The following is a 22,706-nucleotide window of genomic DNA, read 5'->3' as shown; positions in this document are numbered from 1 at the left end:
GATAAGACAAAAATACTCAAATCAATGTTGATTCGAATTCTTAGTGGGCTTATCCGAGATGAATGCACATCCCCTCAGTTTAAACAGGCCAAATAAGATAAGCTCAAAGGGAATCAGGCATGGTTTGGCTGACGGAGGATCAGGATTATCTGCTTGGCAGGCTCTTTCTCTTCGCAGACCCCTCAGAGTCTGTGCAGAGCTCACTTTCTGAAGCCTCAGCTGGACTTGCTGGAGAGGCATTTAAAGCCCTCATCAAATCTTGAGGATCAGCTGTTTGGTGGGGTCCTTTCTCCCCTGCAGACCCCTCTGAAGTGACGGAGAACCCTGCACCCTGCCTCACCGACCCTCCTGAAGCTGGTTGCAGTGTGGCATCAGGCAGGGTGGATTAAGAGCTGACATACCAACCCCATGCCTGCCTTCCCCAACCCCCCTGGCAGAATTTTTTTTTTAATTGTTTAAATTTGTTATTTGATTTTTAGCCCGCCACTCTCGGCAACGACTAATGGTGGGTTACAACAGTGTACATAAAACACCCATTAAAAACCCCACTAAAACTACAGACCCAACAAAGATGAGCAGCAACACCCCTCCCCCACTGGAATCTGTCCAGGCAACTGTCCACTTTGGGATATGGGGTACACTGATGTCCTAGCGCTGACTGAGAAGGGGCCCTCAATCTTCTGGGCTCTGGCCTCAACCAAAGACCTGGGGGAAGAGCTCCGTTTTACAGGCCCTGCAGAACACTGACAGCTCCTTCAGGGCCCTTAGCTCACCCAGAAATTCATTCCACCAGGTCATGACCAGGACCAAAAAGGGGATGATTTATCAGCATTCGCTTATTGCAGAGAAATGGCCAGGCAGAGCTGTGCCATCCCCTAGAAAGCCACAGGAGGGAGGCAACGTCATGAGGAAGCCTGAATAAACCCATGAACAAGCAGAGGGTGAACCAAGGAAAATGGTACATATGGAAATGGTTTATGGGGATCCTAGCAGCTGCATTTTGCACCAGCTGCAATTTCCAGGTCAAGGACAAGGGTAGGCCCGCATAGAGTGAGTTACAGAAATATAGTCTAGAGGTGACCATTGCTTGAATCAATGTGGCCAAATAGTCCGAGGGCAGGTAGGGCGCTAATAGCTTTGCTTGATGAAGAAAAATGCCATGTGGGCTACTCCCAAACCCTGGACCTCCAAGATCACCCCCAAATCCCTGGTCAAGGGCAAGATGTTAAGCTGCACCCCAGCCAAGGTGAGCAGGCATGCTTCCTGACGTGCCACCTTCCTGCCCAGCCACAGGACATCCATTTTGGAGGGACTGAGTTTCAGGTGACTCTGTTCTAACATCCAATCATGGCTTCCAAACATTTGACAAATGTATCAGACGGGGAGTCTGGGTGGCCATCCATCAGGAACTAGTGCTGGCTGTCTTCTGCATATTGGTAACAACCCAGCCCATAACCCTCACCTGCTGACTACTCACCTGCTTCTGACCATCAAAGACCCAAAGGTCTCTGAGCCCTGATGCCCCATTTGGCTAGCATGGCTAAAAGCCAACAGATCTACCCTCTTCCGCTGAACACTCTTTTAATTTCATCTAAGGCAGTGGCTAGCAGCCAGCTTAGTGTAGTGGTTAAGAGTGGCAGCTTCTAATCTGTTGAGCCGGGTTTGATTCCTCACTCCTCCATATCCAGACAACTGGGTTACTGTGGGCTAGTCACAGTTCTGATAGAACTGTTCTTACAGAGCAGTAATGTCAGGGCTCTCTCAGACCAACCTACCTCACAGGGTATCTGCTGTGGAGAGAGGAAAATGATTGTAAGCCACTTTGAGACTCCTTCAGGTAGTGAAAAGTGAGGTATAAAACCCAACTCCCCTTCTTTTAGCACCACCATTCTTGTTGCTGTGTTCTACAAGTTAACTAATCATTGTGTGACACAGGGCTTCCCTTTTCTGTCTTAAATCTACTACTAATCAGTTTCATAGGGTGATCCTGATTTTTAATATTATGGGACAGAGAGCAAAGTTTTCTTCACATCATGCATCATTTTGTGTTCCTCTTTAACATCATCCCTCACTACCCATATACAAGTTTCATTCCACACTAAATCCAATGTGGTCTACAAAAGGTTCGCTAAAATATACCAGCTTTATATGCCCATTGAAAGACTGGGAACCTTCTGGACTGATTCTGGGACCCTATTCTTCAAGTGGAAGCAACACCTGAAATAGCTCTGGCATGAGCCACAGCAATATCCAAAAATGGGGGGGGGGGCACACCATGGGAAATACGTTGAAGTTTACACACAAGTTTCATGTTACTTTCTGTAGAGAAAGTCCTGTGTAAATAACATGAATATGTGTACTCCTAAATCTACCTAATCTCTGCAATTTGAATAGGATATGCAGTTTAGCTATATCAAGAATAATGGACGGCATTTAAAATAAATTAAATAAGCAAGTTGCAAAGTTCCCAGTACTGATAAGATGAATACATTACATTAGCACTCTTGTTCTACTCAATGATGGAGAAAGATAGAAGCTGTCCCCATAATATGCAAGTTAGCTGAAACCATTCAGATAACACACAGATACACAAACCAACTCCCCACTAATTCCTGGAAAGGAAAAGAAAGACGCTTAAGGGTTTTTTTCCACATTGATTCTGCTCCAGGGAGTCCTCAATGCAACACTGAAAATACCCAGCTTTGCCACAAAGCACTTTAATATTAAAAACAACAATGAAGAGTAAACAAGAAAGGCCTGGAGTACACTTTTGTATTAACATTTAAATATACTGTACTAGCAAGAGTTAAACTGCAGAGAAGAAAAGTAATCTAACACATGTGATGTTGCATATAAGTTATATATCTACTACAAAAAAAATGTACCCTTATAATTCTGGCAGCAAAACTGACAACAAAATGAGATTCTAGAGAGAAAATAGCTTTTTCAGGCATACTAAATATCCCTTTGTCCAGGATAATGTTTAATCCACTTGGATCATGCACTTGGATTTTCTTAGATCATGCTGAGATAACAACATTCTGCTGTGTCTTGGCACCATAAAAGCCCTTGCTTATGAAAATAAAAGAAAAATATAGTCTCACAGGGAGAATACATCCTTGAATTTACTTTTTCCATAGTTTAAATATTGAACTCTCAAACAATTTTACACAAACATGTCTCATTCTCCTTATGAGTCATGTCCAAAGCTCTCTTACACCAATACTTTAAACATTGAAGGGCACATATACTCTATTCCATGATGATCCATCCACTTCAGTTTGTGTTGAGCAATTGCCAGCAGAGAACTAAAAACCAAAATCCTGCCAGCACCACCACCTAGTGGCACACAGTTAATGTTGCAGCCTCTTATCTATGTCAGGATACTAAAAACATAATTAACAAATCTCGTCTTGTAGTTGTGTATACAAATGTCACAACCAATAGCTTTAGTTCTGGATCATCATTTCTCAAACCGAGGCCTAGTGACCCTCGGGGGCCTTACAGGAATTGCAGGTATCCATAAGCTTTGCGAGGACTGAAGGTGAGCCTTTCTCACCCCTACGTGACTCATGTGAAAATGGAACATGGATCTTCAGAAGTGCAAGCATAACAGCGGTCATGGATGCATTTCTTTCCCATCCTCTCCTTCCTACATGAACAAAAATATCCTTGAAACGCTGGTCCTGGTGGTTGCCAGACCCACATAGACAAATAATCCATCTGGACCCAGGGGCTGCTGTGAAGAGGAAGAATTGTATGGACTAAAATTGTCGGCATGGTTCTCAAAATAGCATGAGTTTTCAGGGGCAGAACCCCTAAAAAACAGTGTTGTGTGTATTATAGTCACTTCCTGCATAAACTCAGAAGTAATGTCATAGTTACAGCATGGAGCTCTAGAAATTCTTCAAATCTCTGTGTTAAAGAGAACCTTAACTTTCCTAGAGCATCACAGTGTGGCTATTACACCATTTCCAGGTTTTCACAGGAAGTGACAATGTGACATAGAATATGCTGTTTTCGCACCACTACTTCCTTCCCACTTCTTGGAAAAAAGTAGTAGGAGGGCCGTAGCAAAAGCAGGAAAATGCCCACCTAAGAATAGAAAGTTAACTCTTTTGTATCAGTGAAACCACTGCTACCCAGGCCTACCCTTGTCCTTGATCCAGCAATTACAGTTGGTACAGAATGTGGCGGCATGGGTCCTTACTAAGGTCCATTCCGTACAACTTAAATGTAGCTGAATTGTAACACTTTGTAAACGCTACATTTTTGACATTATGCACGACATCGTACACAAACCGCAACACTCCCGCAACATTCACTTTTTTATAGCACTTCAGGGGGAATTGTGGGGGCCATTCCGCACCAGGATCTATGTAGCAAATTGGTTGCGGAATGAAAAAACGCCATTTTAAATAGTGGAATTCGTCGTTATGCATACTTGCCTTTGTAGTAGAATCCAGTTGCATTTCTATAATTTCCCACAGGTTTCCGACCATGGCAAAAATCACTAGCCAGGAAGCGATATTGCCCAGCTTTGTCCCGCCCCTGGCCGTCAATCAAACGAGCAGCCAATGGGTGGCCATTATCATGCTCCCAAAAAGCCCCTTTCCCTTTAAGGAAGGTTTAAAAAAACACACACACACACACATGTTGCAACGAATCTGCATTGATTCGTTGCAACGGAGAGACCCATCTAGCTAGCAGGTGGCGTGTGAGCTGCTGTTTCATCGTTGCCACGCTCCCCCCAAGTGAAAAGAAAATAACCCCCTCACACACGGGCACGATTTTCGGCCGAAAATAGAGTGAAAAATAAAGGGAAAATACACCAGCAAACGGGGCTGTGTGTTGCTTGGTGTTTAGTGACTTTCAACAGCTCTGGGGAGGGACTGCAGCTGGGGAAGCCTCGCTGGGTAAACGAAGGCTCACCGGTGCGTTGATCTTCGAGAAAAAAAAATGGCGATCGCTTTGCCGGAAGATCAGAGGAGAGAGCCAGGCCAGGGGGAGGGACTTTGCAGAAACCGCAACAATGGTAACGCACAGAACTTTCCCGCTAGTGTTGCAGATTGGTTGCAAGAGTGTAGCACTTTCCAGAGGGTGAATCCACTTTTTGGGATTTCCCTGAAAGCGCTACAACGAAGCGCTTTTTGCGGATCGGTTTGAGGAGTGTTGCAGATTGTCAACGACGTTGTGCATAACAGCAAATCAGTAGCGATTTCAATTTGCAACCATTGTGCAATTTTGAACGAGTGCCCTGGGGGCCATTCCACACAAGGACCAATGTTGCCAAGTGTTTTCAGAATGCAGAAACGCTATATTAAATAGTGGAATTTTGTCATTCCTTTATTTTTAGTGGAATATAGAACCTTTATTTTTAGTGGAATATAGAAGTCCCAATAGTATTGTATTCATTCCCTACATGTTTCCCGTCTCACTGGAATCGCAACAAAGGAAGCAATATTTTTCTGTGCTTCTTCCCGCCCCTGGCCGTCAATCAAATGGAACAGCCAATGGACTGTTGTGTTCATGCTCCCAAAAAGCCCCTTTCCCTTTAAGAACTGTTTTTTTTTAACGCAAACACACCCATTGCAATGAATCTGTGTTCAGTTATTTTTTCGGAAAGACCTTTTTTTGCTGGCGTAGGAGCTGGCGCTTAATCGTTTACATGCTCCTCAAGTAAAAAAAAAAATCCCCTCCCATGGGCGCGATTTGTGGCCAAAATTACGGGCAGTGCCGAACAGGGGGCTGTGTTGTGCTTGGGAACTTCAAAGACACTTGCAGTAGGGAGCTTTATTTAATTTTTAATCACTTCTGTGAAGGGACTTTAGCCTGAGAAGCCTCTGAGAAGCCTTGCTGGTTCATTGCTGTTGCCGGTCTAAGGGGGAAAAAATGGCGATTGCTTCTCAGGAAGTTCGGGGGCGAGAGTGGGGGAGGGACATTCTTTCTACCGCTACATTGAGAATGCACATGTCTTTCACTGATGTGTTGCAGGTTGTGCTCATAAGTGTAGCGATTTTTTCAGGGGGATTCCACTTTTCCCGATTTCCTGAAAAGCGCTACAACAAAGCAATTTTTGCGGGAGTGTTCCAGATCGTGTGCAACATCATGCGGAACGTTGAATTAGTAGCATTTACCAAAGGTAAGACTTCTGCTACATTTAAGTCATGCGGAATGGCCCTGGATTCCCCCTAAAAAAACGCTTGACTCCTGAAAACAACCTGCAAAATATCAGCAGACATGTGCATTCTCAAAACAGTGTTAGGAAGAACGTCCCTCCTCCACTCCCGTCCCCAAGCTTCCGAGAGACGGGAATGCCTTCCCCCCCCCTACTAACCGTATAAAGCAACGAACAAGCGAGCATGCTTTTCATTTGACAGAAGGTTTTAAACTTTCAAAGTGAGCATCATAACATCACAGACTCCCTTGCTCACCGTGTGCCTGAATGTTGCTGTGCCTGCATTAACATGCATTGTATGTTTTTTTTCTTGGAGACGTGTGTCATCGATTACATGCATGTCCGCCAGCAGGCTGTATTAATTAGCATGGATGGAGAAAATGTGAAAATGTGAAAACTCCCTCAGTGGGCTTTTTTCCATCTCCAATGAATGCCTCCCCGCCCTGGTTTAGCCTTGTGTAAAAAGCCATTGTGTGGGGGGTGGGGTTACAATGAAATACAGTTCCATATGAAGCAAAGAAGCAATGAATTAACACATATTTGTTGCCATGTGTGTTTTCGGATTTTTAAAAAATAAAATTTAAAGAGAAAGGGGCAGTTCAGAGCCATGAGGGCGATCCGTTGGATAGGCTCTTCAGTTTGATTGATGGGCTGAGGCAGGCAGAAGCACTACAAATTTAGAGTGCCTTGTTTGCAATTCCTGCAAGACTGGAAACATGCGCATTGCCAAAAAAGTGCTATGGGTGTATGAATATTGCGCTACAATTTACACTGTGTGAAATGTCAAAATTCCACTACAAATTGCAGCGGGTCGGGCTGCCGCGAACATCCAGCAACACTGGCAGATATGTGGAATGGACCTAAGTCATCCTGGTGGGCCCATGTTCAGCCACTGCTGAAACAACTGCACTGATTACCTATCTGCTTCTAGATCAAGTTCAAGGTTTTGGTTATGATCTTTAAACTATATGCGGCTTGGGTCCAGGCTACCTACGGGACTGCTTGCCTCCTTATGCCCCCCACAGGGCACTTCGCTCTGCGGGTATGAATCTGCTGATGGTCCTGGGACCCTGGGAGGTATGCCTAGCCTTGACCAGAGACAGGGCCTTTTCAGTCCTGGCCCCTACCTGGTAGATTGAGCTCCCCAAAGAGCTGTGGGCCCAAACAGACCTCTTGATGTTCCAGAGGGCCTGCAAAGTGGAGCTCTTCCACCAGGCATTTGGTTGAGGTTGGGCTGAACTCCTGGGGTTTAAGAACAGGCTCCCCTTCCCTCCATGTTTAAGATTAAGCATTAATCAGTTAAGCCGTGTTACATCTTCCCTGTCTACCAATTTCGGCCACATTTATCATTTGTACTGCCATTTTATTATTGTTTTATAAATATTGTTAGTTATTAAGGGGATTTTAAAACTAAGGATGTTTTATTATTGGGATATTTATTTATATTATGCTTGTGAACCACCACAAGCTGGCAAACAACAGAAAATAAAGGGTAGGTACTCAGTTCTTGCTCCTCGCTACATGGCATATTGGCCTGTGGGACCTCCAACATCTAGATTGGGGGGGGGGTCTTGGGAGTCTACAGAGGTAAATAGGAGGGCTAGAAAACCATTTGTGAATCGTTGGCTTATGAACTGTAAAATTTCAACCATTACCTTATGTCACAAAAAAGTCACCATGGGAGTTGGTAGAGTTTTGTGGCTAGAGTGTGGTAAAGGATGTCCTCAGTTCAAAACTTATTTCAGTTTTGAGTTCACTAGACAGCCTTGGACAATTCACTACTGTCAAATTCAACTTCACTTTCCCATCTGTAATATGGATGAATTAACAGTAGCCCAATCTACAGGACTGTTGTTGCAAGGAATACTGAGAGAATGTACGTGAAGCCCTCAGCATATTTTCAAACCACTATACAGATGCCACACTGTTGTTATATTTTTAACAAAATTCTTGCTCCTTAAACTCACGCCAAAATTACTGTTTAGCCCTGGCAAGTTTGCGATCTCTAAATCCTCATTTTAATAACTGTACCAACCCTCAGATCCTATGTGGGGTGTCATCTATAAAAGAGTGTGCATACTTCTGACAACGTGTTGAATGTTCCAAAGCCTCCAAGCAGAGCCCCGCTCATGCTAGGAGGCTTTTGGAACTTTCAACATTTAACCCCCGCCCCTTTGCAGGCAAAGGAGCACTGAAAGGGAGCAGAGGCCACATAACAGGTAATCAAGACAGCTGTATGGCTGTAATCATCAGCAGTTATGCAGCTCCCAGTCCCTTTAAATGCTTCCTCTGAGCCTGCAAAGGTAGGGGAGGACTATTGAAAGGGAGCACGGGCTGTCTAGAGCCTGTTGCATTTTTTCCACAATGGATTTTACTGCTAGTTTAAAATAATCAAAGGCCATTTGAGTTATTTTTAAATCAAATATAACTAGCAAGGAATTAACTTATTGAGCCAGTATGGTGCTGTGGTTAGAGTGTCAGGTTAGAAGTTGAGAGACCTAGGCCTAGTCTGCACACATAGAATAAAGCACTTTCAATGTGCTTTGGCAGCTGGATTTTCCTGTGCAGAACAGGAAAATCTACTTCTAAAGTGCATTGAAAGTGTATTATCTATTGTGAGATTCAAAACCCAGCCCTGCCATGGAAGTTTGCTGGGCTGATAGCTACCTTGGACCAGTCATATAGGCTCAATGTAACCTACCTCACAGGTTCGCTGTGAGGAGAAAATGGAGAAAAAAACAATATAAATCACTTTGGGTATCCATTAGGTAAAAAGGAAGGGTATCAATGAAATAAATAAACACACACACCCATTTGGGGCATTTTATAAGCTGATATTTCATCTGGGCTAATTCTTTTATGTTTGAATATTCTCTTTAGGATGCAAGGAAGTTCAAATTAAAGAAAGTATCTCCCTCGCTGACTTCCTTTTACCATTAACAATACAGGTCACCACACTGTGTAACCATCTGGGTTTATGGGAAAAAACACACCAAAACAATAGTCCTGATACTTTTCCAGAACTGTTTTTTAAAAAGAAAACCCTCTTCCTGTTGTCTTATCCTACCACAAGACTTCGTTTCCTTTTCTACCTGTGGTATAAGGTTGTTGTTTCCCCCCACTTAACGTCTGCTAATTTTTTTAAAGAATACTTCTTTTTATTTTATAAGATTGGTTTCCATCTTTTTCCTTTTCCCAGAAGCACTACAGCAAGTGTTGCTATTCATTTATATTATTTACAGTAAGAGCCATAAACATCTGTTGTCCTCACATTCCTATTTTTTTTTACCACGGATGTGCCAATTTCCCGCTTCAGTCTTAAGAGAATTCCCAGTAATAATAAAATTGACAGTTTTAAAAAACAGGATCTCCTTCTGCAAAGAATGGAAAAAATAGCCATACTTATTAGAAAATTTAAGCCTGGCTACAAGGGCTTCAGCCCAGAAGGGTCAAATTTATATTGTCCAGTCATCTGCTAAGAAAGAACAGAATGTAATATATATCACTTCATATTTAACAGAACTGCAGGTGGCCTGGCTTGGTACAGATAGGGGCAAAATTTATCACAGTACATTTCACCCAAAACAATATTCAATAAATGCTACCACTAATACCTGTAAAAGAAAGCACAAATCCAATAAAGGGCAAAACCAGGATGCAAATGTTAAACCAGCAGGAACCAGCCCCATCTCACATGACAGAAGTTTCACTCTCTGCACGATCAAAAGTAACTTGACAGATCTTGTCTTTATGGACTATCTTCTTAAACTTACTATACTGGAGAAAGCTGGCAATTTCCTTCCCCATGTAAACAACAGAAAACATACTGGTATTTATTCATTTATTACTTGCAACTGTTTATCATCAGCTCCACAGAAGTTTTTCCACATCAAGAGATGGCAAAACAACAACCAAAAAAACCCCACCAAAAATTACCTTGACACAAACATATTGACCTGTGCCTAAACTGCTTTAAAAACTGACTCTATTGTGCAAACAAGCATACATTCTGAAAGTTGACCCTCTGGAAAACACAAATCAAGACTTTGTCAATGTTAAATATTAATACACATATAATGAAGAGCACCCAATGTATACAACTCTTCCGGGATTAAGTGCTTGAAGAATAGCCAGTCAAATGAAATATAAATGTTGGCTTACCCCAAGAAATTAAGTCAAGTAATATAACACCAGTCACTCCTACTGAACAGCTTTCAAAGAACAGAACAGCCTGGGTATAGCAATTTCTCCTGCTATCAGGAGGCATTCCTATTCAGTTCACCTAAAAGGACACTGTATATCTACAGAACATGCTCTTTTTTGTTGTTGTTGTTGTTTGAATAGGTAAACACACTAACCAAAGTATCATTTTTCCTTGCTATGGATTACTTTGTACAATCATAAGTTTACATGTGTATACACACACATGTTAATGGAATACTTATATTAAAACATGCACGTATGCACACGTAAACTAACCACTGACAACTAAAACAACTACTGAAAGCTAGATTTTTAAGGAAATGCAACAGCTCCTAGGTGTGTGAAGGCCTAAAAAAAAAAAATCACACACCCCAAATAAGGGTGGAAATAGATTTTCCCAGGATCCTTCTTCCAAGTTCTTTCAGTGGAACAGTTTGGAAATTTGGAGGAGCCTCCAAACAAACAAACAAAACAAAAAGCAAACAAGCCTCTTATGAAATATTTCTCTTCAAAGTGACATGCTTTCTAAGACAAGGTTTTACTTAGCAAAAGGTATAGGATAAAAGTCTGAGGATTTTTTCCCTTAGCAATTTTTTTCAATGAAAATTATGGAAGCACTGAAAAAAGCAACCCTCTCTTTTTAATTTTAGGATGAATAAAATTATTTTTAATACAAGATTTTACTTACTCAAAAATCTATAGTATGAAAAGGTCTGAGGTCTTTAAAAAATTCTATTAAAATGGGAGATGTGAAGAGAACGCTAGGGAGGAAAAACTTCTATGAGATATATTCTTCATTTTACAATTAGTGTAATATACTAAGAAAAACTAGGCTGCAGCAGTCAGCAATTTTCTTGCTTTCACGCTGGGTATATTTGCAGTTCTGCTTGTTGAAAATTAAATTATTTACAAGAGGGAACCTGCAAGGACTTACAGGAAGCATCTCACTATTTTCTCTTTGTCTTTCCTGAAAGCTCCCATAGTCTCTCCCCATATTCCAGTTTCCTTCTCTCCATCTAGGGTTGCCTTCAGGTGGGTTCTGGAGACGTCTTGGAATCACAATAGATCTCCCAACTAGATTAGTTCCTATTAAAGTTGTCAGATTAAGGTTGGGAAATCCCTGGAGATTTGGAGGTAAAGCTTTGGGAGAACAACATTTAGGGAAGGAAGCAACCTCAGCAGGGTATAATGCCATGGAGTCTACACTCCAAAGCAGCCATTTTCTCATCTGAAAAGCAGTTCTAATTCTGGAAGAACTCCAACCTCCACCTGGAGGTTGGCAACCCTAACTCCCTTGAAGGATATGGCTGCTTTGGAGTGTGGAGTTTATGGCATTATACCCCTTCCCTCCTCAAGCCCCACCCTCCCCAGGTTTCTCCACCAAATGTCTAGGAATTCCCTAACCTCCTTCCCTCTTCTTGGCATCTCCCAAATCCTTTCCCTGCTTCATTTTCTCCTTCCCAATCACTTACCAACCTACCCCCCATCTTCAGCTATATTTAGTCTTTATTTACCCCACCTTTCTTCACAATGCGGACCAAAGAAGCTTATATTATTCTCTCCGGCCCCTTTTTATCTACTCAACTTCCCTGTGAGGTAGGTTAGGTTGTACGGATGCAACTGGTCTAAAATCACCCAGCAAGCTTGCCCAGCAAGACAGGAATGTGAACCTGGGTCTCACAGACCATACTCAGAATCACTAACTACTGCACCACACTGGCTTTCATAGAGTGGCTGCTGATGAATGCCTGTAATGTCCCAAAATTACAACTGAACTCCAAACAACAGAAATCTGGAGAAAATGAATGTTTTTGGACATTGGACTCTATGGCATTATATTCACCTGAGGCCTTCCTTCTCCCCCAAATGGGTCTTCCTCAGATTCTATCACAAGCATTCTAGGAATTTTGCAACCTGGAGCTGGCCTGGCTGCAATGAGTCCTTTCTCAAAGGCCAAAATTGGTCTGCAAACATCCCTGCTCTCCCCCTACCTTTTACTGAAAGAACCAAGCTTGGAATACTGTGGTTTTCTAGCAATAGCCACTGAGGGACTCTGTTTCTCAAAACTACAGGTGCCCCTTTTATTAGGGCCCTTTTCAGGTTTGTAGAAAGATTTGTATTTCCCATTCACAGTTTCAGTCACCAGATATCCAAAGATATCCCAACTTTGTTATTAGAATATAAAATACTTTGAAATCCCACAAATATGTCCATTAATAAACTTTTATGCTTGCAAAATTCTAAATTGTGCAAATTAGGTTTGTTTTGATAGGAAAATAAGTACTGCATATATTTCAACCCCCCTACCCCCAACAATATTTTTTGTATGGCTATGACATTTCTGGAAACTTTAATCTCTAACCTCACCTAGAAATAGAGCTGGTTCTTAAGATTATAGCTAACATCAAAACACCTATCTAGGCATTAGTATACAAATAATGCAAATGTCAGCAACAGGGGTTTTACACATCTTAACACCGCCCGTGGCGCCACGGGCGCCACGGACTAAATAAAGCTCTAAGACGTTCTGAGGCGGGATGTGTCCGGGATGAGGAAGGGTCCAGATTGGACCCTTCCTCTGCACAGACAATCGGAGGGACCAATCGGCAGGCGCGAAGCGCCTGCCGATTGGTCCCTCCGATTCCCAGCCCCATGCAACTGCGAGCCGCGCGAAGCGCGGCTCGCAGTTGTTCCTAGCACCTCCGACGCGTCAGGCTGCCCGATCACCTTCCCCGGGGCCTGGTGAGGTTTTCCTCAGATCGGAGGGGGGGGGAAGAAAAAAGCTCCCCAGGCACCGGGGACGGCGATCCGCGGCTCGCAGAGCCGTGGATCGCCTTCCCCGGTGCTTGGGGAGCTTTTTCCGAGAGGGGGGGGGAAGAAAAAAGCTCCCCAGGCACCGGGGACGGCGATCCGCGGCTCGCAGAGCCGTGGATCGCCTTCCCCGGTGCTTGGGGAGCTTTTTCCGAGAGGGGGGGGGAAGAAAAAAGCTCCCCAGGCACCGGGGACGGCGATCCGCGGCTCGCAGAGCCGTGGATCGCCTTCCCCGGTGCTTGGGGAGCTTTTTCTGAGAGGGGGGGGGAGGAAAAAAGCTCCCCAGCCACCGGGGACGGCGATCCTGTGTCTGTCCCTGTCACATGAATTTGACTATCTGCAAAGGGAGAAGCCCTTGGCTTTTAAATACTGTGATTCAGAAGTGGCAGCCGTGTTGCAAAAAAAACACACCCAAAAAATGACCCAGAGCATAACCTATTTAGGGAGAATGTCACACTTCAAGTTACTCGCAGAGCCGTCGATCGCCTTCCCCGGTGCTTGGGGAGCTTTTTCCGAGAGGGGGGGGGGAGGAAAAAAGCTCCCCAGGCACCGGGAAAGCCGATCCGTGGATCGCCTTCCCCGGTGCTTGGGGAGCTTTTTTCCTCCCCCCCCCTCTCGGAAAAAGCTCCCCAAGCAACGGGGAAGCATTTTTATGGAAACCAAAATGTCTTTTCTTGAACTTTCTAAAAGACTCTTTAGCTTTCCAATTTTTAACCTACAGTTCCAAAGCAGGGTTGCCAAAAGATTGGGAAAAAGAGAGTCCAGTTTTCTCTTCTGCCTTTAACAGCACCTTGATCTGAAGAAATCAGCAGGTGATGCTTCAGATGGCAAAGGAAGAAACTTAAAACTGTATTGCCCATAAATGTCTAAACCTCAAGTTGCTGTTACACAGAAGCAGGATAAGGATCTATTTGCATGCAGTGAAGGAGTCACCTGCCGATTAAAATCAACAGAGAGGTGGTGTGCTTAACCTTGGGGCTAGGTCAGTCTTACTGAGGCTGTAATCTAAGAACCATTTCCTGAGATTAAGCTCCACTGAATAAAATGGGATTTGCTTCCAAGTAGAACTTAAACTATGCATCTTTGGCAACCCAGCCTCTCTTTACCTGCATTATAGTATGACTGCACAGGATTGCTTCTCTCTAAGACGGGCAACTCTTCGTTTTTTAAAAAAATTACAAACCAATTAGGATATAAATAGAAAATGAGCTGAAATCAACCACTGTCACCAATAATCAGGCTGCATTCCACAACCCGCCTAGGCTGTGTGCAGAACTCCTTCCCCAAAGACAGGAGGGAAGGGCCCTCAGTCCTTGCTGGAATTGTGCATTTGAACTTCAGCCGGACAGAATGCCATTCCCAGGATGAGCTAAGAAAATGGCAGGAGTTTGCAGTAAACTACTTTGTCACTGGCTGTGACATCTTTATGTAGTGGCTGCTGGAGGCGAAGAGCAGTGAGCGGGTGTTTCCATCTGGGAGAGCTTGCTGTCTGGCATGCAGCACCCAGGGCAGGCTGGTCCTGAGGCATGCAAGTGGCTGGCTCAATTGTTTGGACAAGCCCTTTGGCTCACCTGTCTGTTGTTTGGCTGCTGCCATTGCCTTCAGCAGTGCCAGGCAGATCATTCTGCCCTTGGTACAACATATGAGGTGACCTCTTTCAAAGCTGTTTGATGGGGCAGGGCCATTGCCTTTGTCGCCCCCCCCCCCCCAAGGCTATGGCCCTAATGCCTGCACACTTGCAGTCTAGCACAGTCCCTGCTTTCAGAGCTGTTAACAAGGGCAAGACATTTGCCTCAGGCACACAAAATTGAAGGGCACAAAAAAAGTATATCATGCCTAAATAAACGTTGTGTTATTAATATTGTTATTTATGCATTTGCCTCTTTAGCGAAATAACTATATTTTCATTGTAGAGGGTGCAATTTATATTCTTTATATTATTCTGGGCACAAAATTAACAAGATATGGCTCTGCCTGCTTCTGTCATCAGATATTTACTGAGCAGAGCCCAGTAGATCCTTCAGAACATAGATTTTCTGAAGGTTTCCTTCCATTTCTTTCAACAATCATGTTGGTTAATGCACAACAGTGTGCGTCTTTCATATGCAAAAGTGGCAATCACTTTTCAAATACTGACTAGAAGATGTCCCTCAATACAAACTAACCCAAGCATCAGCCACAGCATCCTAGCTTAATGATGACTATGCGGTCTCTGATTTTTTTTCCAGGTCCTTAGGACAAAGCAATGAGAGTTGAATTGGCTTAGGGTTCATAGGGTTGATAGAACCGCAGTAAACTCAGAGAAGCCAACAAATCAGTCTATATCATGCCCACAACATAGGGTTGCACCAGTTTTGTTTGACATCTATACATTCGTTAATGATGCAGCTGCACACTCCTTAGCAGCTATGATTTCCATGTAGCCTCCAAGTTGACTGGTAGTAAACAGCTGTGTAACACATCTCGGAGCTGCCAGATCAAACAATGACACATTAACAGCCTCATCCTATGCCTTTGGAGTCAGAAGTAATTCTCAATGAGTTCAGTGGGATCCATTTGCCAGTAAGCACTCATAGGATTCCTGCCTGTATAACTTTTCTTTCATTTACCATTAATGATTGCTTCACATTTTTATAGGCAGCAAGTGCCTGATAATTCTCAAGAGGATTAGACTGAAAGCTTTATGACAGAGACTTAAATTGACACCACCCATTTTCAAGCCCAACATTTTACCCACTGAAACAAATTGCCCTTTATCCCTTTATTATGCTTGGGGAGCTTTTTCCGAGAGGGGGGGGGGAGGAAAAAAGCTCCCCAAGCACCGGGGAAGGCGATACGCGGCTCGCAGAGCCTGCTAGCGCCCATTGTATTTCGGATACAATGGGCTTTTTTACTAGTTTGGAAATAAAACAGGTATTATTTTGTTTACTAAAATAGATAGAATGTCACATTGGGTGTCTTGAGGGAAACACCACAGAGAATGCAGTGATGGAAAAGTTACTGAAAGGCATATGAACAAACAGGAGAATCCCAGAACATTCTGTAACAGTTAGACCTATATATCTTAGGGACAGAGAGGTTCCACCACCCTTATCTTGCATGGCCATAAATTTCCAGAGTATTTGGCACTGCCAAAACAGGAAAGCAAGCTTATCTCCCACAGGTACCAGCTAGGTAGCTGCAAAACCAGATTTATAACCATTCAGAACTAAGCAATGAGCTGCTCCTTACAATACAATGAATGGCCTTGCAAAGCAGGAATGGCCTCCCCATCAACCCCTTCATCCCCAACTGAGATCATTAGTTACAGGATAGGCCATTAACAAAAGCAGTATCTTCATATTCTGAACTATATTCTGTAGGCTGAGTTGAAGCATAAGAACCAACAATCTAAAAATTTGATCTTACAGGTCCAGTTTAAATCTCTTGTGTTCAAACTGTATTTTTTAATCAACTAATGGGAGGCCACATCCTAAGAATCATAAAAAGTACAATTTCAATTTCACATTTACCTGAAACTAATTGTGTGGTTGATTTTGTCAAGGACTACTCTCTCCTGTTAAGCATCAAATACATTGGAAAACATATTATCTAAACCCACCTCACATACAGGCAGTTACATATTAGTTAAGCAGATATCCATATCCATACCATCCAAAATAATGTCCCCGTGGCCAGAGTTGAATATTGATCAATCGTGGAAAGCACACTGAATATAAGGCAGACCAGCACTATGAGGAAACTGAAAATACAAAACAAAACAAAACAAACAAAAACAACAATTAAAATTAAATCACTAAAATGCTTAATTAGAAATCTGTTAGTTAAGGCAGAAATTAGTGAAATGCAAAGCGTTTTATGAAAAACACAACTATCCTCTAATATTAAATCAAACCATGCAGCAAGGGGGAGAGAGGAAGGAAGGAAGCTTACAGTATCATCTTAATCAGAGTTACGTTCTTCTATATCCACTGAAATAAAAGGGAGTAATGCTGAGGATGTCAATCTTAGAGAGCAATGGGGGCTCTATTCAATCCCCAATGGATATTTTTAGAAAGAAATGTAAGTTTAGTTAGATTCTCAATCTATAAGAAACTTGCTAACTTGTCAGTCAGCCTACTCATATGTACACTGATTCAGGAAAGTACTATACTTGCTATGACACTCCCATCCACATCCTTCCCTTAAAGGCTTGATTTTCCCTATATTTTTTCTTTCTCTGTCTGACTGAGCCACCCAAGTAATGTGTTTCTTCATCCTGAAGAAATTTGGCTGTCCCATCCTGCCACAATGTAATTTTTTGTTTCCTCAGTCCAGGAATCTGATGGAGTGAGTGGGAGTCCTCTTTAACTTATATGATTTAAATGGCACTTGATAAGTTTTTATATTCCAAATTAACAAAATATTTTATTCGACATAGAGGGGAATGATCAGGTGAAACAAGGAGAACAATTTCTGAGGTGACTCAATATAGGTAAATTAACTCTGAGGTAAAATCATTACATGTGCAAATTTTAGTTCTTATGTTTTGGGCTAAGGAGAGTTTAAGCTTTTCACAGATACTTAAACATTTTATGTTGAGAGGCTTTTGTTACAGCATTTTTCTGAAACACTCCAGTACACTTTCTTTGAGTATTCTCTAGCTCTTTTGGTTTACAGAAGACTCTTTCCAGTACCCAAACTCTTCTCTTGAAACACCAATAATCATCTTGAGTTTTTAACTAACTCTTAAGGTTTCTGCAAGCATTTTGTAACCACACCAGACCAGGGATCTCTGCACTCTTAAGTGCTAACTCCCTATTGGAGCAGGTAGGGAATTTTCTCTTCTGTATAGAAGATATATCTCATTTCCTTGGCCTGAATGCAAGTCCCTATCTAACTACCCACTCATCCTTGCCAACTTTCCCAAGTTCACTTGTCTGTGTTAGTCAGGGCTGAATTCCAAATGAATTTTCCTCCTCAGCATCCAGCTCTGAAGTCTCTCTCTCTCTCTCTCTCTCTCTCTCTCTCTCTCACCTCAGCTGATGCTAACCAATCAAATCGCTTGGAACAGCCTGCTACTCAAAACTCTCTTTCTGTGAAGAATTAACCCTTCACAGTCCTTCAACTGTTTGTACAACACTTCTAAGCATTTTAAAAGTGCAGTCTGTCACACTTGCATCTATCACTAGCTAAATGCAAATCTGCACACAGAAACAGCTGTGCATTTCCTTTCCCAAACTAACATTCTAATATGAGCTGTAAATACACTGCCTTTTTAGTAAAGATAAACATGCACCAACTGGAGGGGGTAGAGTCAGCCCTATCCCCATTCCCCCACCACTTCCTGCCAAAAACTGAGATAGCTTAAGCTTTCTTTTAAAAAAAAGAACTAAAATAATTATGATCACTGAAGGATGCCATTAACACAGTGCAAAGCAATACACTGATACTCCCTTGTGCTATTTGTGATTAATGAAAGCATGGCCATCCAAAAGTATTTGCATGAACAAATAACTCCCCCCCATCTGAACTGGATTTCCTGAAAAAGCTCTAAAGAACACAGTATATGGCTTAGTATTTTTTAAGAAAACAAGAAGACGACACACAAACAGGATACACATTTGTGCTAGGAATTAGCTGAAGTTAGTAATTTGAAACATGTCCAGATGAAATTACTTGTCCCACAGCCATGGAATAACCCCATACGCTCAGAGTATAATATTATTTTGGAGTTATTTAGTAAGTAATATTACTAATAGTAGTTTGTGTACAAGTACCCATTTCCGTCAAGAAATCCACCCCAAATACATATAATTGTAAGGATTTCTAAACCAAGCAGAAAAATGAAAAATATTGCTTTAAGTGCTAATACTGAACCATCCATATCACTGACATAAGAAAGCATAAAACTATGAATATTTTAAATGCATGAGTTTATGAATGTATAAACAAAAATTTAGGTCAGAAATCATTGGAAAAATTACAAGTGGGAGTGTTAAAAACAGTTTTAATACAGATAAGTCTTCTAAATGTCATATATTCAGAGTTAGTTATTAATTGTTGTAGAAGAAAGTTGGCTAACAAGAACATATCCATTGACACCTAACAATGAGACAGGCAGTAAACCTGACCGCCAGATGGCGGCAAATCAAAGCCTACAGCAACTATCTTCATCTATCAAGAGAAGACCAGATATACACATTTTTGCTACTGAATTCCAAAAGTCATTACATCTGTCCCAAAATAATGAAAAAGGATCTCCTCCTCTCAACATCCTAACAGATGAATGAAATGGAGGTCATTCTTCCTCAATAGGGAGGTCTAGAGGGGAAGAGGAATCTTAAAATATGAAATGATATTGGTAATAAGAACCCATACATTCATGTGCAATTAATAAATATTCACTTGACCATCATTTTTGTATGAGTATGAAAACAAATATACAGCAGGGTCAAGCGGCCACAAAATACAGCTAGTATGGGCTGAAATGTAATTACACAAAAAGAAGCAGCTAGCTCCACTTTTCAAAGCACACTTACCAACATTTTTAAAACCCTCTTAATAAACAGGAACAGAGAAAACCCATTAGGAAATGACGTGTTTGAAGAATATATTTTCTCAGAAGCCAAGGTCATTGTATCTTATGTGTAAGAGCTACAGGGAGCCCTCTTCACTTATAACATCTTCCAGGCACAGGACACAAAATTATTTCCCGTGATCTCTTGAATGCACAATCAATCTATTGTATAAATATTTACATTGTATAAATGTTTTCTTTATGCCTGAAAAAAAATATTTCTCAGTAACTTGTCATTTCCTCATGAACCTCTCTTCTAAAACCAGATAGACATTTTCAAAATATTTGCACTTTGGCATCTATCTCAAACTACACGCTTCAGTAGCACAATTGGCTGTACATGTAAAACTGCCAAAGTTCAATTTATCTTGTCTGACATTTTCCCCCTCATTTAGGCTCTATTATAATCCCCATAAGCTTTCATTACTCGAGGAGATCCTTGTTTGCTTGTGCCATAACTAACTTTCTCCAACTTTTCACAAGCCTTGTCTTTACACAGAAAAACTTTCTACAAGACTCATGGAGACGTTTGCTGAACTGCCTCTTTGCAGGTTGATAAGACATTTCTATCTTGCCCTTCTGTCAATTTGGGCTCTCAAGATAGGGAACAGGTAAAAGATATTAACAATGTGTGCACACACACACACAAATTAAAAACAAATAAAAATAAACAGGAAGAAGGGTCAGTAAGGGAATGCCAATTGAAATGAAAAGGTCTTTGCACATCAATGGAAGACAAAGGAGAACAGATAACTATCCTTGGTAAAGAAATTCTATAGTTTTGTTGGCACAACTGAGAAGGCCTGGTCTCAGATTGCACTCATCTGGCATCAGATTGTGGGGGCACTAGGGAACCTGGAGATGACTGTAATGGTCAGGCCATATGGGAATATGCTGGTCCCAACCTGTATAAGGCTTAGAGGTCTTTAAAGGTCAATTCAGGCACATATTTCACAACGATTCTGGGCGAAAAATGTATTAGAAAAAATGTTAAATATAAAATTCACATTATATACTGAATATATGTTGTTGAGTGTGCCCCCGGACAATCTCCCTCATAAAGTGGGTGTTTTTTTCTTTCATGCAACAACTGCAGCAAGGGTGGTGCTTGCAAGAAGATGGAGACAAAAAGATATACCAAAAATAACAGACTGCATAGAAAAGTTGGGAGAACTGACCAAAATGGCAAAGCTTACTAATCTAGTTAATGGAAGACCAGCAGAAGAATTTGAACAACAATGGGGGTATTTCTCACAATATTTAGCCAGATAGGTGTTGTTGTTGTTACGTGTGAAGTTGTGTCCAACCCATCGAGACCTCATGGACAATGATCCTCCAGAACTTCCTGTCCTCTACCATTCCCCGGAGTCCATTTAAGTTTGCACCGACTGCTTCAGTGACTCCATCCAGCCACCTCATTCTCTGTCGTCCCCTTCTTCTTTTGCCCTCGATCGCTCCCAGCATTAGGCTCTTCTCCAGGGAGTCCTTCTTTCTCATGAGGTGGCCAAAGTATTTGAGTTTCATCTTCAGGATCTGACCTTCTAAAGAGCAGTCAGGGCTGATCTCCTCTAGGACTGACCGGTTTGTTTGCCTTGCAGTCCAAGGGACTCGCAAGAGTCTTCTCCAGCACCAGAGTTCAAAAGCCTCAATTCTTTGACGCTCGGCCTTCCTTATGGTCCAACTTTCGCAGCCATACATTGCAACTGGGAATACCATAGCCTTGACTAAACGCACTTTTGTTGGCCAGACAGGTATATATGTATTAACTAAATATGTATTAATATTTATCCAGATAGGTATAGGTATTAACAAATATGTTAGTAGGGTGAACTGACTTGTTACGGAACTATAATCTTTTGTTCTTTCTTATTTCTATTATTCTGTCTTTTAAATAAAATAAAGGCTGGAGTTATCCAGCAATTAAAAAAACAACAACAATTCCAGCATGTATTTGAACTGGAAAGCTCCCTAGTCATTTACAGAATAGCACCTTCACAATACTTTGATCAGATGAGCAATACTGTCATGGCACAGCATAGCAGAAGCAGTCTTAGAACATGCGGGACTTGGATGACCAGTTAATCAATTTTTAGAAGTGGTGTTGGGCCATTTTGCAATGGCTGGGCTGTGAGTCAAATGATAAAAATGCATTTTTGAGTATCTCAGGTGGAATTCCTGGGGTTCCTGATTGAGGCACCTGGGATCCACCCCACACCTGAAAAGTTGAGAGCCATCCATGTTGCTCCAGCACCTCGTTCCTGCTAAGAACTGTACCCCAGGTTATTACATGTTTGCCATTAATTTCTGCTGCAGAAGTGTTAAACTAGGTTTGGAGAGGGTGACTTTAATTAAAAGTGATAATTAAGGAAGAGGATAAAGGAGAGTCAGATGAAGCCCCTGGCAGTCGCGAGGAGCGTGGCTGCCGGGCCCTCCCTGCCTCCCCCGCCGCCACCGCTTAGACACGACGCCACAGGGAGGAAGCCGCTGCGGAGAGCCGTCGCCACGGGACACAACAAACTGTGAGTGCCTAGCGCCCGCTGTATCCTTTATACAGCAGGCTATATTTCTAGTTAATACATAAGTGTTTAACAACTCTGATGGACCAGTTACATTTGGATTAGGTGGAAGATTCCTGTGAAGCTGAGGCAGATGAGAAAAAGTCCCTGAGAAGATTACAGGCACCTGATCAATTTATATCCAGAATTATGGGGCAGGACCAGGGTGCTTTCTGGCCAGAGACAACCATCCTGGTGGCCTATAGAGTGATTACACCAGAGGGCCAAATATACTGGAGGAATGTCGATCAGGTGCACCATAGAAATTCCACGCTCAGATACATGTACTTCCTCACAAGTATACACATTCTGCTACTCCTCCCCCTTCTTTATTTGTCTATCCCTTTTTAAATAAGTTGTACCCCACAAACCTTATATTCCAATCATGAGTGTTATCCCA

General features: G+C 42.2%; 1 protein-coding gene across 5 annotated transcripts in view; it reads right to left on the bottom strand.

Moving 5' to 3' along the window:
• Window positions 1-22,706, bottom strand: part of KCNQ1 (potassium voltage-gated channel subfamily Q member 1) — a 481,025-nt gene that overhangs the window by 406,443 nt on the left and 51,876 nt on the right. For all 5 annotated transcript variants that reach the window (XR_013228284.1, XM_077321532.1, XM_077321529.1 and 2 more), the window contains exon 2: window positions 16,844-16,934. Coding sequence is in view for 4 of the 5 variants with exons in the window: in XM_077321532.1 (XP_077177647.1) it covers window positions 16,844-16,934 (91 nt within the window). In the remaining variant the exon portion in view is untranslated. The remainder of the gene's footprint in view (window positions 1-16,843; window positions 16,935-22,706) is intronic.

The sequence above is a fragment of the Paroedura picta genome, chromosome 2 (genome assembly GCF_049243985.1).
Source record: "Paroedura picta isolate Pp20150507F chromosome 2, Ppicta_v3.0, whole genome shotgun sequence".
Classification (NCBI taxonomy): domain Eukaryota; kingdom Metazoa; phylum Chordata; class Lepidosauria; order Squamata; family Gekkonidae; genus Paroedura; species Paroedura picta.
The sequence above is the reverse complement of the archived record's forward strand: the minus strand, read 5'-3'. Positions and strand labels throughout refer to the sequence as shown.